We start from the raw sequence: 15,428 nt of genomic DNA, 5'->3' as shown, positions 1-15,428 counted from the left end.
AAAGGCATACATTTAACCCTGCCTGACAATGATCACCATTGCAGGGTGAAGAGTTCAACAGCCAAAGAATGCAAAAAGAACTAAAAAGTAAGGATCTAGTTTACCGAGTCCCTCCTAGAAAGTACCAAGGCCTGCCTCGCCTGCACTGCTGGCTATTGTATTGGTCCCCCAAACCTTCAGAGCTGGAAAGACACACGAACTCTACTGGCACCTTTAGAGAGAGAAAGCCAGGCATAAGGGCGGAGCGGTGTGATCGGAATCGTTAAAATCGCAGCGAGCCGGGAGGGGCACAGGTGCACGGGAAGGCCCGGGGACCACCGTCCCTGTCACGCCCTGGGGCGATCGGGCGCTCCCCACCCACACGGCGGCCCCGGCTCCCGCGCCCCCATTCATTCATTTGACAATCACGCCAGGGGCCCGGCAGCCGGGTCGCCCGCTGGGCCCCCGCCCCAGCCCCAGCCCGGGAACACCCTCAGCCGCCAGGCGCGGCCCGGCGCCGCCCGCGTCCCCCGGACGCTGCCGCCCGCACCCCGCCGCGGCGCGCTCCGGGCCCCCGGATCCCAGCCCGGCCTCGCCGCTCACGCGCGCCCACGCCCCTCGCCCTCCCCGCCGCGGGTCCCCGGCCTCCGCCCCGCCTCGCCGCTCCGGGCTCGCCGGGTTCCAGGGGCGAGGGAGGCGCGCGCCCGCGGAGGCACCCCCCGCCCGGGGTTCAGGGACCCTCCGCGCGCGCGCGGCCGCGGGGGCCGAGGGCCCAGGCAGGTGGGTCGGGACCACCACCCACTCACCTCCGCCGGGGCCGAACCGAGGGGCCTGCTCCAAGCCGTTTGAAACCGCTTGAGCCGCCGCACACCCCGCAGTGTCCTCGTTGTTTATTGGTCCGCGGTGGACCGCCCCTCGCCCATTCATTGGTCCGTTTGAAAGGCGTACGGGCACGCGCCGTCCGCCGCCTTAAAGGGGCCGCGCGCAGCCGTGGTGCTCTCTGGACCTCGCGGTGCTCGCTGCGGTGGGAGAGCGTATTGGGAACCCAAGGTACCGAGGGCCGGAAAGGAAAAAGGATGCGCGGAGACCGGTGCATCCCCAGCCATCAGCGTGTTTCCTTTATCTAGCAGCAGATATTTAAGCTGTCAACATCTGACAGGTTTTTTCTGTTTGTTTTTCAGTCATTTCATTCCGCGAAGGTTGGTCGCAGGGAGGTGCAGCAGAGAGGCAGCTGGGAGGTAGTGGAAGGAACAGTGAATTGGAACCTGGATGCCGGGCTCTGATCTTGAACTTGCTCTGAGTAAATCGCTTTTCTCAGGCAGTCATCTGGAGCTTAATTTTCTCATCTGCAAAATGAGATAACAGTGTTTGCCTTACAAGCTTGATGTGAGGATTTAACATACATAATTGTCAGGGAAAGGGCTTTGAACAATCACGCATTCTGCAAATGCTTAATAGTCCTGTTATTTATTGAAATGGGAGAGTTGGCTAATGCGATCTCTAAATTCTTGTTGAGCTCTGTACATGCAGTATTTCTATGAATAAGATTGCGGCCTTACTTTCAAGGGATTTGCAAACTGCAACGGTCAGAGGAATAAAATACAGACTAATCAAAATTCAAAGTAGTATGAGAACTATAGAAACGTTGTGGGTGCTTAGAAAAGGAAGAAATTTGATGGAGAGCTTCTGTGAAGGGACTGGACTTTCAATCCGGGATTTAAAGGTAATACAATCAGCAACAGACTGAAAAATAGAGAGGGGTTGGGTAAAAGTAATCAGATGATTTTTTTTTAAATCAAATTGGCAAAGATGAAAGCTGACTCTTTCTGTAAGTGGCCTTAGGTGATCTCTAAAATGGTTTGCTACACAATCAATCCAAACAAACCCAGTAAAGCATGCAAATCAAGAGATTCAAATCATTGTGTTCATTTTAAGAACATATGTGAAATTGCCTAGGCCATCAAGAAATTGCCTAGCATATCCAAAAGCCACCAACTATCTGAAGGCTGTCACTCTGCAGAAGCAATGTGTGCCATTCCTTCATTACAATGGTAGTGTTGGTAGGTGTGACCAGGCCAAACGGGGGCTGGACATAGGGTTGGTGGCCTGAAAAAAAAAGAGTGCTGAGTTTTTATTGGACATGCTTAAAAATTCAGGAAGTAATACTGAATTTAAGGATTTAGATTCTCTGGGCATCGAGCACATCCAGGTGAGTAAGGTCTCCAAGATGTATCAAAGAACTTAAAGAGAGGATAGTCAGATTAACTCATAGATGAACTCTCCCTGACACATTGAGATGATGCTTACTAAGAAGAGATTGTTCCTAAACCAGAAGAGGAGGCTGCACAGAAGAAGAAACTGAAAAAACAAACTTATGGCCCAGGAATAAATTCAACATAAAAATAAATGGAGGGGAGAAGGAGAGAAGGGAGTCCAAACAGGGCAGGGAAGAGCACAAGGGACTATGGTGATGGATCTTGGGTGCTTTGGTGATGGGAGAGCTATGGGGACTATCCCTGAGGGGAGAAATCATATCCTGTTCAAAAATGAATAATGATGTCAGAAAATAAATAAATTTAATAGAAATAAAAAATAGATCAATAAATAGAAGTAAAAGTAAAAGCAAGAAAAAAAGAAAAAGTTGAACAACCTTTCACTGGCCAAGACTTTGAGAAAGAGACAATGAAATTCACTGTTGGTAAGAGAATAACTGTTGCAAACTTTAAGGAGGGTAATTTAGTGTTACTAAAATAATAATCTCTGGTCCAGTGTTGCCAACTGTTAGGAATTTTTTTAAAAAAGATTTATGCACACAAGAACTGGGGTACAGGCCCAAGGTGTGGGGCGTGAGAGACTTCACCAGAGACAAAGTGGGGAACAGAACAGGCAGATCGACTGAAATGCACTGCTGAGGGAAACAGTGGGTGAGCCAGGAGAGGTCTGCTGCGCCATATGGGTAGCTCCCTAGCCGGGGATCGAACTCGTGCTGCAGTGGCTGCAGATAGCCTCATAGGTTGCATTTTAAAAAATTAATTAATTAATGTATTTATTTATACAAGCACTGGGTACAGTCAGAAGCTCAGGAGGGTGAGAGAATTCGCCAGAGCAGGGAGCAGAGCAGGCAGAAGGACCGAAGTACACTGCTGAGGGGAGCAGCGGGCTGCAGGAGAGGTCTGCACACTATGCGGGACCCTCCTCTGGTGGCCGGGGTGCAGCCGGGGATTGAACTGGCGCTGCAGAGGCTGTGGGCAGCTTTGCAACCCAGCGCTCAACCGCTGTGTCACCGGGGAGGCCTCAAAGGTTGCATCTTAACCCCTTGTGCCACCAGGGAGGCCCCTGTTAGGAATTTGTCCTATAGATTATACATACATACAAAGAAAAATGTCAAAGTTATTTGCTGCAATACTGCATAAGATAGGGGGGAAGAAAACCTTGAAATTACATGTCCAAAATAAGGATCTTGTTACATAAATTATAGTATATCCATCTGATAGAACATTATGCAAATGTTAAAAAGAATGTGGCTAAATTATATGTGCTGGTGCAGAAAAATGCGTGAATGTTATTTAATTGAAACAAGGCAAGCAAATTGCAAAAAAGCATATATGCAATGTTCTTTATTACACATGATTATAAATGTGTGTGTATTTGTGTTCATGTGACTGAGAATGGTTAGAACATCCTGAAAATTCAAGAAACTATTTAGTGGGGAAACTTGGTAGGGAGAGAAATGAATTTTTTTCTATTGACATGTTAATTTAGGGAGTATGTCTAATATCTGAAAAAGTAGGAACAGTGGCACAAAAACAAGAAAGTACCTTGTATGTAGTGAATTGAATGTTGCATTTGATCTTAGAACAAGGTTGATATTGGGAAATAATGGGACACCAGATTGGTAGAGAAGATCAGGAACAATTCTTAACAGAATCTTGAATAATAAGGTAAGGAATTTGTATTTAATTAAGTAGGCAGTGGGGAACTATAGAAGGTTTCTGAGTAGGGGAGGGACAAAATCAGAATTGCCCTTTAGGAAAACAAATTAGCTTGATTATGTAAAATAGGTTAGAGCTAGAAGTCCAGAGCTAAGGAATCTGATAATGAGGTAGCAGCAGTGGAAATAATGAGAAAAGATTCAAGGAATAGAGTGAAGGACCTGGTGACTTGGTAGGGGAAAATGTAAGGGTGGGACTCATTCAGGGAGATGAGTGAAAAAATGTCAGGATTTGAGTCCAGGGACCTGGAAGGTGGTGATTGCCCAAAGGTAAACAGAAAGTCAGGAGAACCCACTCTCAAGGAGTTTTAAACCTGATTACTTTTGGATACCAATGACACATTCAAATGGAATCATTTATTGATGAGTAGATCTAGGAAATGCATACTGAGAGTTGAGGGGGGTGATTAGGATTCAAGTGATATAGATTGGGAATCACCTCTATAAAGTGCAAAGATGAAATTGTGGTAGTGGATGAGACCACTGACAGTGGAGAGAGTGAAAAAGTGAGGCATGAGAACAAATCCATCCCTAGAGGAGAGAGGAGCCTATCAGAGCAAAAAAGATCACAATAACCTTTGAGAAATGGGCCAGGAATATATAGAAAGAGTCGTCAGTCATTGGTCATTGACATATTTACTTTATTTAAATATTACCAGAAATAAACTGTAGATTACATTTAAGGAGAGGGTAATGGTAACCTGAAATTTGTTCAGTAAAGGACGTGTGGAGTCTGAGTCCTAGAGAGTTTTAAAACAAAATGGCAAAATCCCTTTTTGTCTTAGATGGTTTAGGTGCAGTTGTAGCAGAATGTGGGCCTTAGGTGTCTGGTTCCATTCATTTGTTCACTCATTCAATCAGCAAATATTTATTGAGCACCTAGTATGTGTAGGGACTGATCTAGGCACTTGAGATGACAGTGAACAAAATAGACAACAACAAAAAAGTTCTTCCTCTCATGCAGCTCACAATATAGTGAGGAAACATAGACAATCAATATATAAATAAATTATATAGTATGTTATTAGACAATATCTGCTATGGACAGAAAAAAATAAAACAGGGTGAAAGGGATTAGCAAGATGGGGTTAGAAAGATTGTAATTTTATAAAGGGTGGTCAGAGTAGGTTTTATTGAGATTACACTGGAGCAAAAACTTGCAAAAGGCAAAGGAGTTAGCCATGAGTACATCTAGAGAAAGTACTAAGCAGAGGGAAGAGCTCTTCAGAGACCCTAAGTTAGGAACACAACTGGCAGAGTACTTAGAAGAGCTGGCAGAGTACTTAGCAGTAGGAGAGAAGCAGTGGATGAATGTCTGATAGATAATGGAGGTGGGGAGTGGCAGATCCTATAGGGCCTTGTAGAAACCTCATGCAGTACCTTGCCCATAGTAGGTGTTCGATAAATGTTTATTTATTGACTCCATCTTTTGGAGTCCAGGATTATCATCAAATAGCATTTATCTATGCATTTTTCAGGTATGTGTGCTTGCTTTATACCAGGGGCCTCTTGATAGTTTTATGTAAGGAGGGTGTTAAGAGCGCAGTGAAACCCTTGTGGGCATTGGAAATCAAAGTGAATACTGTATTATTGCAGCTGGAAGCCGGGCACAAATGCCAAACATTGTGGCTGCTGAATAACTGTTGGGTGTTTCTGAAAAGCCGCCTAGGGTTGGGACAGAATTTATTCCATCATAATCACAAGCTGCATTCTGGTTGAAATACCCCTACCAGGAAACTTGGATCCATATTTTCAACCTAAGGGGAGCAGCTTCGATGATGAACTTTCTTTCAACTTTCATTCCAGGGGCCCTCTGTACTATTCCCAGGAGGTAGCTGGGGTGACATTACTACAGATCTCAAATGGCTGTAGGGGTTAGTGCTTCGACTGGCCTTCAAAACTACAAAGCTTGCACTTGGTTGCATTTACTGGTTGAATGAAGGAATGAATAGCCTTTTTTCATAGCCTGTTTCCCTAGCCTTCCCCCCACCACCATCCCAATGTAGGCGGTCCGAGAACTTTCACCACAGAAATATCAGCCCCAACAACGAGGAAGGATGTATAAGGGAGATACAGGGACCTCGTAAGCAGGCTTTTGGGGGCTGGAGGGAAACCAGCTGACAAGGGTAGGATGAGAGTTCTTGGCTCTATGTGTCTTATAAAATTAAATAAGCAGATTGTGTAGCTTGGGGCTAACTTCATTCAGTCTTGGGTTTAAACTCAGACCCTTAATTAGGCTGTCTGGATCTGTTTTAACATCATGTTAAGGAATTCAAAGTTGTAAGTTGGAGCCTTGACTGGAAATAATACTCTGTTCCCTATGCTGAGCTTGGCTTAGCCTCTGCCAGCTGCTTAATGGGAGATGATTCTGGAGAGAAAATAAATGAGTGTGGGAATGTTTCAAAACAAAGGTTGCCTGAAACATCCCCAAACATACATCCTATTATGTGAATCAGTTGAGTCATCTTCATGCGAAGAAAAGACATAGATGGTTTCTTAGCCACAGAGAGGGCTCAGCCACACTTCTTTTATCATTATGTCCATAAGTGGAAATAACAAAGGCTGACAGGATGTCCTTGAAAGTCAGAGCATTCTTGACATTAGAACCTTGTGCACCCTCAGCGCTTGTGGGTGCTTTTCCTAATTTCCTAGATGGCACTGACTTTGTTTTCTCCTAGCCTACGTTTGGTGAGAGCTTCAACTCAGGCCAGGGAGATCTCTCTATGGGCCCTGAGATCTCATTTTAGGCTTCAGTTTGTGCATACAACACAGAAGGGCAGAAGGGCGGGGACTACCATTTTGAACATAATTAGTAGTTTGAAGAAATATGTCCAGCTTGTTAGAATTTGACCCACATCTCCCCACTTAAACAGTTTCAGGTTTTATATTTAGAGAACCAGATGAGGCATTCTCAAGTTGTTTCATTCCCAAGACTTCCCTGGAAGAAACGTAAATATGTTTCAGGCTAGAAATTACCTTAGCAATCACCTGGTTCAAATTTTTCATTTAACTGACCAGGAAACTAAAAGTCTGCATTTTTATAACTGGAAAATGGGGGTGCTATCTTTGACGCTGTATAAATTCTCACTTGCTACTGGTCAAATTCTTGTCAAGAATGGGCCAGCCCCATTCTCTTCTCTCTCCTGTGAAAGTGACAGGACAGCCACAGGTTAATGGAACTTCCAAAGGCTCCAGCAGTGTTGAATGCCTGATCAAACTGGCTGACTTGGTCACAAGGTGGCAAAATGCATTCACCAATCTTTGTTTTCCCAGAAACATCTCCAGATTTCTAAGAAAACATGTCCATGCATTCAGTTTCTCTTCCCACTTGGGAAGTTCTTCCTGAGATCCCAGTTCTAGTGGTTGCACTTCAAGGCCTGACCTGTAACCCTGAGGCTTTGCAGGGCCCGGGTAGGGGTGGGAGGGGGGGAAGTTGGAGGGGAGAGTAGTATAGAGACATGTGCTTTATAGGCTGAATGTCACTGCTTAAAATGTCCTTTACTCTCTGTTGTGAATTTTTAAATGAGAATGGTGGAATGAGGGCAAGATGGTTTACTTGTTTTTGTTCTAGCATATCTATTCCCTTACCAAAGATAGAGGAATCATACAACTGTAGTTTACATTTATACTCAGATTTCTTGTCATTTAAATATGAGGTGCCAGTCTGTTTTCTTTTTCCTCTTTTGATGGGGGGTTGTTGCTAGACTTTAAACTCTGTGAGACTCTGTCTTTCTTGGTTAGGCTTGGTAGTGCCTGGCCTGTAATAAGAGATGAATGGACAAATGGCAGCATTATTCTATTAATTGGTTGTGGTTTAGAAAACCAACTATTGAGCCTTGACATAAAAATTCTGTATCTATCTGGCATCAAGACATACATGGTTACCAAATTTCACAGATGTATCATGTCCAGAGAACCTGAGAAGGGATCTCCAACTTCTTGTTCTAGCCTTGAAATGCAGCAAATGAGCTACAGTGAGACAGCTTGCTGTCTCAAAGTCTTGACTCATTCTCAGACTCGACTAAGATGAAACAGAGGTAGCAGCAAATCTGAGCCTGGTATTAGCCCTTCTTGTCCCTTCCGGTACTTTTCTTAATACATCAGACTGGCTTGCCAATGACCTCACTGCAAGGCAAAGGACTTCAGGGCACTGAAGTCCTCTTAGACCTAGAACAGAAATAGAAGATACCTGGTATGCACGCCACGGCACTTCCTTTGGGAGCTCAAAGATGTCACTAATGATCAGGACACTTTTCCCATTGAGTCTGGACAGGGCCTCAGGCAGCCATGACCAGCCAATCAGAGCCGGCACACAAGATGAAGCTTGCCTGCCAGCCTGCTTCTAGGGAAAGAGGATATCACAAGCCAGTGAACTCTGGGCTTGACCTATCTTCTCAAGATGAGCTGAATCTCCAGCCTTACACCTTTTATTGCTCTTTACCATCCCCACATTCCCTAAACACCTGCAAGCAGGTTTTCCATAGCATGGGTCTGCCAGACAGAGCAGGTGCAGTTATCAGTCATGACTCCAAGCCAGGCATTAAGAAAAGCTAAATTTATATTAAATTATCATAAAGTCCTAAAATACTGAACATAGTGGTTAAATAACTCCAGAAAGTCCAATCTCTCCAGTGAGTAACGTTAAAACCATTACACATGAGCGCGGGAGAATCACTTCCATTAGTTTGGGACAGACAGGTTTTGCTTTTTACATAGTAAATCAGTGCTCAAATAGATATTTCTTCAAATATGTCCTTTCTACATTCTGAATAGCCCAAGTGCAATAAGCTCCTTCCCCCTTCCCAATAAGAATATGCCACTTTGTTACGTTCTCCCTTCTCCAAGCATGAGTCTCAGTACCCAAAGTGCTCCTTGGTCTACTTCCCCCTCAAATCTGAAAGGTCTCCCTTTCTGCCTGGAAGTGGCACCTCCCCTTTCCCACCCAGTGTCTGGAAGAGCCATCTTGGCCCGGCTGTACTGTGAGGTGCAGACCTGGGCTGGCTGCTGAGAACAGGGCTGAGGGCTTGGCACCTGTCTCCAGCCTTCTCAGAAGAGACCAGAAAAGGGGGTTCTTTTCCTCCTTTTTTCACTCATATGTTGGCAACTGACCATACAAATAATACAGAAGGTGTTTCAAACTAGAAAACTCCCCCCTAGAAGCCTCCCCTCCATTCTCAGCAGTTTCTAATTCCTGACAGACCATGTCTAGACCTCCCTGTGCTGGAAGGGTGTCATCAGTGCTGCACTCTCCCATGCTCCTGGTCTACTACAGGTGCCACCAGGTTAGGTCAGAAAAAGCAAATTAGGAGCCAAAAAAAGGTGAAGAGCTAAGTAGAAGTTTTAGGACAGAACACAGTCCCGACGCCCTGATCCTAGCAAGAGACACGTGCCCTTTGTATGACTGAGCATGAGCCAAGTGAAGCATCTCCAGGTAGAAAGGAAGTCACTTGGCTGGGAAGAGCATGGGAATGGGCTCTTCACCCCCAGAGCCACTCTCTGTCCATCAGATCCCTGAGCACCTGAGAGAGAACACAGGTTCAACCTCATGATACTTCCTTCAGGCCCTGGGAGCCTCAAGTCTTTATTGCTCTTCTTCCAAGTCTGGCCCTTCTTTGAAAGGCTGTTTCAGGATCTCTGCACTCAGAATCCCGGAGAACAAGGAGGAAGAGACTGACAGGACATTAACGTTCAGGTGATTTGGCCTGAGCAGTGCTTCCTAGACATTGCAAAGACTCAGCCTGGGGACCCCCATATTAACTCAAGCTACTGGCTCACAAGCTGGCTGCATAGAGTCTAAGACTTAGAAAAGATACTGGCCACCAGTGACACCAGGAGGGGTTCACATTAGCCAGCTGCCATGTGAGAGGGGTCCCCAGTCATCTGAAGGTAGACCACCTTCAGACATCCCCACGGGAGGAAGACCAGTGTGAGGCACATCCAGCTCTCACCAGTATCTGCCCCTGAGAAAACAGTGACTCAGGGCCAGAACAATGTCCACTGCCAGCAACGGACAGGACTGCCCAGGCCCAGCTGTCCCTAAAAGCTTTGTCATATTACCAACACACTTGAGGCTGGAGGTCTCCCCGATGCCCATGCCAGCTGGGCTGACTCACCCCCCTCCTCTCACCTCTATCCTTCATCTCTTTATCCATGACCCCCTGCCCCAGCCACCGGTGGGCAAGTTCTCGCAGAGACATGAGAGGCCAGCTCTGATGGGGAAGAGTGCAGTCTTGGGTCACCAGGTCTTACGGGGCAGGCGCTAAGGGCCCCAGAGCAGGGAGATAGAGCCCTGTACTGAAGCCGGCTCGTTACCAAGCCTGATTTCAGGGGGGCTCAAAATGGAGTCAAGAGGCAAGGTTCGTGGTAAAATCCAGGTCTGCCTTCTCAGATGCGCCATCATTTCTTGTGCACAGGTAGTTATGGACTCAAGTGGAAACAGCTCCCGTGGAAGGCTCGGGAGCACTGATGGGGTGGGAAGAGGTACGGGACGAGCACACAGGAAGGGGCCTGTCGTATAAGCGAGCACAAGGACCGGAAGTCCATACAGGAGAAGGAACAGGCAGGGAGGGAAGGGAACAGAGGCTTTTAGACCTGGCTCTCCGAGGAGAGCTTGCGTTCGTGTTTCCAGCCTGTGTCTGGCAGAGAGCCCCGTCTTTCAGGAGTGGCGGCGGTGTGGACGCTGCTGCACTCAGACTGCTCCTCCTGAAGGAGCTGCTCCGTCTCCGTGTCATCTAGGGAGCCAGAGCTGGCCTGGATGGACACTGTGTCTGTCTTCATGCACACGTGATCCCGAAGCAGGCCCCCCCGGGAGCTGCGCAGTTGCTTGAGGTCATCCCACTCAGCGTCATCCCCAGACAGGAGGCAGATTCCCTCTACGACCTTCATCTTCTCCTTGGTGTAGTTGTGGTCGGGTCCAGCCTACGGTGGACAGTGGGGAGACATGGTCACTTGGACTTGCTATAAAGGGTCTCAAGGTGAACTGAAGAAGGAAGTGGGTGGGAGAAAAACGCTGAGGAGCTCAAAGACCCCACAAACACAGGGGGAAACTCGACAGAGCAAATGTGAGGCTTTGCCTGAAAGGTGCTGCCTGGCAGGTGTTACCACACAGGGAGGAGAAATGATGGTGTCCATAGTTGAAAGTGGCATTAGCCACTCACTGGCTATGTCACTTTGGGCAAATTACTTCTTATTTCTAGAGCTCAGCCCCCAGATGCAGTGTGGGGAGAACAATGGTATCCATACCTCAAAGCCAGTGGTGGTAAGGATTAAATGAAGCATGACATGGAATGCAACCTGCAGCGTGCTTGACACAGAAGACACACTAAAACGGGGTTACTGCTATTACATTGCTACGTGGTTTATTAATGGGACAGCCATGCTGACTACATAATCAAAAGCAAGGGATGAAAGCAAGTAAATATGCATGTATTCAGGATTTTAAACAACTGTTGTTGCTACTTTATTTATAATTCACTTCTAATTTAAGGAGAAAGTATTTGGGAGGTAAGACTGGAGGGACCTAGAAAATTCTCTATTTGGTTTCTAAATGTCAAGCCACTGGGGTCCTATAACATAACCTTTTGGGGAAGGCTACTCTAGCTCAGCTCCCACAACCCTTGGGGCTACTGCCAAGCAATCTGGGGTCGTTCCAGGGACAGCCTTAAATTCTACTCTGGCTTCTCTCTTTATGGATTCCTCAAAGGGTAGCCTTACTTCTGGTTTCTGGGGGATACCAAGCAACAGGCCACCATTGCCAGAAGAAAATGGGCCATAGCTTGGCTTGGGTTCTGTCCCTGGGATAGTGTTTCTGCCAAGACCCTGCAACTGCTATTTTCATAAGAATTCAATTGCACAGATAATTATTAAGGCTCCACCACGAGCAGGACACTTTGATGATCACACAATATAAAAAACACAGACCCTGCTCTCTGGATTGGCAACTCCCTTGATCAAGCAGAGAAAGACACAGCACACACAGCACACATGCAGGCACGCACATGCCCGTGTGTCCAGCACACCCTTCAAGCTACAGTGGGGTGAGATCAGATGCAGCGTCTTCATCACAGAGACAAGCCAGGTAAGTTAAGGAGAGGTGGAGGACATGGTAGTAGCAATTTAGGGGGACACCACTCCCTCTACAAACACACAGCAACAGGTACCTGAAATCAAGAAGAAATCAGAAGAGAAAGGGTGAAAGACTATCTGAGGGGTGAAAGAGCTGCTGAGGAAAAAGCATACAAGAGAAGAAAGAGGTCACAGAATTTTAGGTTCTAGCATGAGGACCTAATTGTGGTTCTTCTCTGGGGCATCAGACACTTCAGAACCCAAGAATCTTCCAGAGTCTTTCTCTCAAAGATATTCATTGAGAAGGGGTCTACCATGCTTAAAAGGCAAGCTGCCCCTGCAGGTTCTATTATGACTTGCAGTGGAAACTTTTGTAATGTGGGAACTCAAGGATCCAGAAAGCACATGATCATTATGTAAAGTATATTCATTATGCACAGAGCCTGTAGGTGTGAGGACAGGTTTTGACTGTGCTAGACAGGCCAAGAGAGTAGACAATTAAGGTTTCAGAAGGGATAACTTCTGAAGAAGGATTACAGGATTTTTGAAAAAACCTGGGTCCCATTAGATTAGGAAAATATGAAATCCCAAGCAATAGATTCCTTGTGGAAACAGGACTATCTTTAGACCTAAATATTCAGCAAATAATTTTTTTCTAAGATAAAAAAGTTGAAAGAACAAAAGCACATAAACCTTCAGAGTTCTAGAGACATCCCTTAAGAATCTGATAAGAGGAGGGCCTCCCTGGTGGCGCAAGGGGTTAAGACGCAACCTATGAAGCTGTCCGCAGCCACTGCAGCAGGAGTTCGATCCCCGACCAGGGAGCTACCCACATGGCGCAGCAGACCTCTCCTGTCTCGCCCACTGCTCCCCTCAGCAATGTATTTCTTCAGTGTGCCTGTTCTGCTCCCCACTCTGTCTCAGAGGTCTCCCCCAACATCTCTGGCCACACCCCAGTTCTTGTATGCATAAGTAAATAAATCTTTTTTTAAAAAAGAATCTGATAAGAGGAGACACCAAGAAGTCAGCCATTCCCAGCCAGAGGTGTCAACAGCTTGGATCAGAGGTTAGAATCCGGAGAGTCCAGGGACTTTGGGTTTAGAGGGTGTTGTGTAGGAAATGTGGGGTTGTTTCAGAGAGGCACAGCCCCAGTGCAGGGGAATGTCAACTTCGGGAGAGAAGTTGAAGCTTCCCAGTGAAGCTGGGAAAATACCTCCTGGTGGAAAGGGGCACACCCATCCACATGCTTTCAGATCTAAACTTTCTGGAATCTGCTTTCTGACCTTGCTCTTACTAGGGTCCCTCAAGCTAGTCGTTGAGAGATTCTAGATCTCTCCAGAAGCCCAAATCACATTCAGTTCTGCTCACTGTAACTTCCAAAATCCCTTTCTGATCTATTCAGGCAACTAGAGCATAATCCTCCCCATTCCAAAAAAAAAAAAAATTTTTTTTTAATTTTTACCTCTTTCTTGTAGCATAGTTGATTGTACATGGCTGGTTTCGGGATGGCTTCAATTTTCACTTCCTGAGTGGAAGTTCGGTAGGAGGGGTTACTGTAGGTCAGGTTCCCCATGCCAGGATCAGTTAACTTGGATTTTTTGTGTCTTTAGGAAGAAAGGTGATGAGAAATGAGTTCAGATCTTTAGGGGATAAATCCTGGGGAAGTTATAACCTGCGTGTGGTAGGCAACCTCTCATGTGGCCCTAGTGATCCCCGCCTCCTGGTACTTAGGCCTTCTGAAGCCCCGCCCCAGGAGTGAGGGTTGACCAGGTGAGTCACTTCTACTGACTAAAATACTCAAAAGTGATGACAGCAGATTAAGTTACCAAGAAACTCTGGCTTCCATCTCTAAGGTTGCCTTCCCTTCCTCAATCTCTCTTACTCTTGGTCTGGGGAAAGCAAGTCACCATGTTTTAAGTTGTCTTATGGAAAAGTCCACAAGGCAAGAAACCAATGATGGAGGTATACAGTAAACAGCCAGCAAGGAACCAAGAGTGTCACTTGCAGAAACCCCAAGGCCCTAGGTACACAGCAAAGATACCTGCCATTTGATTGGCAAGTGCACCTCTGAGCTGCAAGCTACATGAATGTGCCTGAGAAGCAATCCTTCCCCTGTCAAGCCTGGAGAAGAGACCGCAGGCCCAACAGATCCCTGGACTCAGCACTTTGAGAGACCTTGTGGTGAGACACCCAGCTGAGCTACCTCCAGGTTTCTGTCCCACAGAGACTGCAAGATAATAAATGGTTGTCATTCTAAGTTGCTAAATTTGGGGGTGATTTGCTGGACAGCAATAGGTAACTGATACACCAAGTTTTAGCTTCAGCCCCACCTCTGCTACTTATGAGCTGGGAACGTAGTGGGTATAATCTAAACCTTCTAAGCCTCAGAGCCTCACCTGTAAAGTGAGGAAGAATAATATCTGTAGTGAAAGGTCATTGTGGCCTTGTCATTAAACAGTGGCTATTGTTATCATTAGTGGGAGCCACAGCAGCAGCAGAAAATCCTAACCTTTTTGCTGCAAGCTGTATTTAAAGCATTTGGTGGGGGAAATACATATGCATGTATATGTTTGTGTGTATGTATATGTAGGGATTATGGGTCATAAATTGAAAACTACACATTCACTTTCCAAGGATGATCCCTACCTAGCAATGACATGAACCAATATGGCAAAAATGGTTGTATTTATGTGAAACGAAAATTATTTCCAAGTTCAGTGGTTTAAGGTAGTGTGGGAAGTGGAAAAAGCAAGGTGCTGGAGTCCATCCAAGTTTTCCCTCTTACTGTGTGACCTTGGGCAAATACCTGCTGTGTCCCCCACATCCAAGTCCCCAGGGTCCCCCTGGACATGTAAAGAGGGAACTTCTTAGGATGTGATTGGGGAACAAGGAGTATTTAGGAAACTTCCCTTCAGCTACTCAGAGCACAGACCCAACCTTCAAATAAGGTTGGACAGAGGCTGAATCACAAGTGGTTGAGCTTCAGGAGATCCCAGACATGTTTGTGATGACCAAGGAACACAAGGCCTTGAGCTGGGAGGCTAAGGTTACCTGTACAGCATCAAAGCTGTGATCACCACCAAAATCAGCAGAACACTGAGGAGTCCACCGATGACATAGCTGACATGAAGTCCTTCCCCTAGTGAGAGAGAGAGATGTTAGGCAGGGACCAACAACCCTCCAGCCGCTGCAAGGGGTGCGAAGATGGGGGCTCCTTTTGTGGGTGTCGGATCCCACACCATCTGAGGATGACTGCAGGCCTCGTCTCAGAGGAGGGACCACAGAGGATGGGGTAAGGGGCAGAGAGGAAACCGCTCACTCTGCGAGCCTCTCTGATCACAGTTCCACCATTTAGTAGCCATGTAACCTGAGCAAGATGCTTAACTTCTGAGCG

General features: G+C 46.5%; 2 protein-coding genes across 3 annotated transcripts in view; both read right to left on the bottom strand.

Annotated features, from left to right (window-relative positions):
• The window catches only part of CKAP5 (cytoskeleton associated protein 5), a 77,962-nt gene extending 77,094 nt beyond the window's left edge, over window positions 1-868 (bottom strand). Inside the window, exons 1-2 of one of the 2 annotated variants that reach the window (XM_054699231.1) lie at window positions 786-868; window positions 105-211 (exon numbers count right to left, since the gene is read on the bottom strand). The gene's annotated coding sequence lies outside the window, so the exon portion shown is untranslated. The remainder of the gene's footprint in view (window positions 1-104; window positions 212-785) is intronic. The other variant, XM_037522354.2, reaches the window with a different exon arrangement.
• Window positions 869-4,520: 3,652 nt separating this feature from the next.
• LRP4 (LDL receptor related protein 4) overlaps window positions 4,521-15,428 on the bottom strand; it is a 44,243-nt gene continuing 33,335 nt past the window's right edge. Inside the window, exons 36-38 of the mRNA XM_054699230.1 lie at window positions 15,086-15,173; window positions 13,497-13,638; window positions 4,521-10,888 (exon numbers count right to left, since the gene is read on the bottom strand). Of these exons, the coding sequence (XP_054555205.1) occupies window positions 10,556-10,888; window positions 13,497-13,638; window positions 15,086-15,173 (563 nt within the window). The 3' untranslated portion in view covers window positions 4,521-10,555. The remainder of the gene's footprint in view (window positions 10,889-13,496; window positions 13,639-15,085; window positions 15,174-15,428) is intronic.

Source organism: Talpa occidentalis, unplaced genomic scaffold (genome assembly GCF_014898055.3).
Source record: "Talpa occidentalis isolate TD23 unplaced genomic scaffold, MPIMG_talOcc4v2.1 talOcc4.3, whole genome shotgun sequence".
NCBI classification, from domain to species: domain Eukaryota; kingdom Metazoa; phylum Chordata; class Mammalia; order Eulipotyphla; family Talpidae; genus Talpa; species Talpa occidentalis.
Note: the sequence above shows the minus strand (reverse complement) of the source record. Positions and strands in the feature narration are given on the sequence as shown.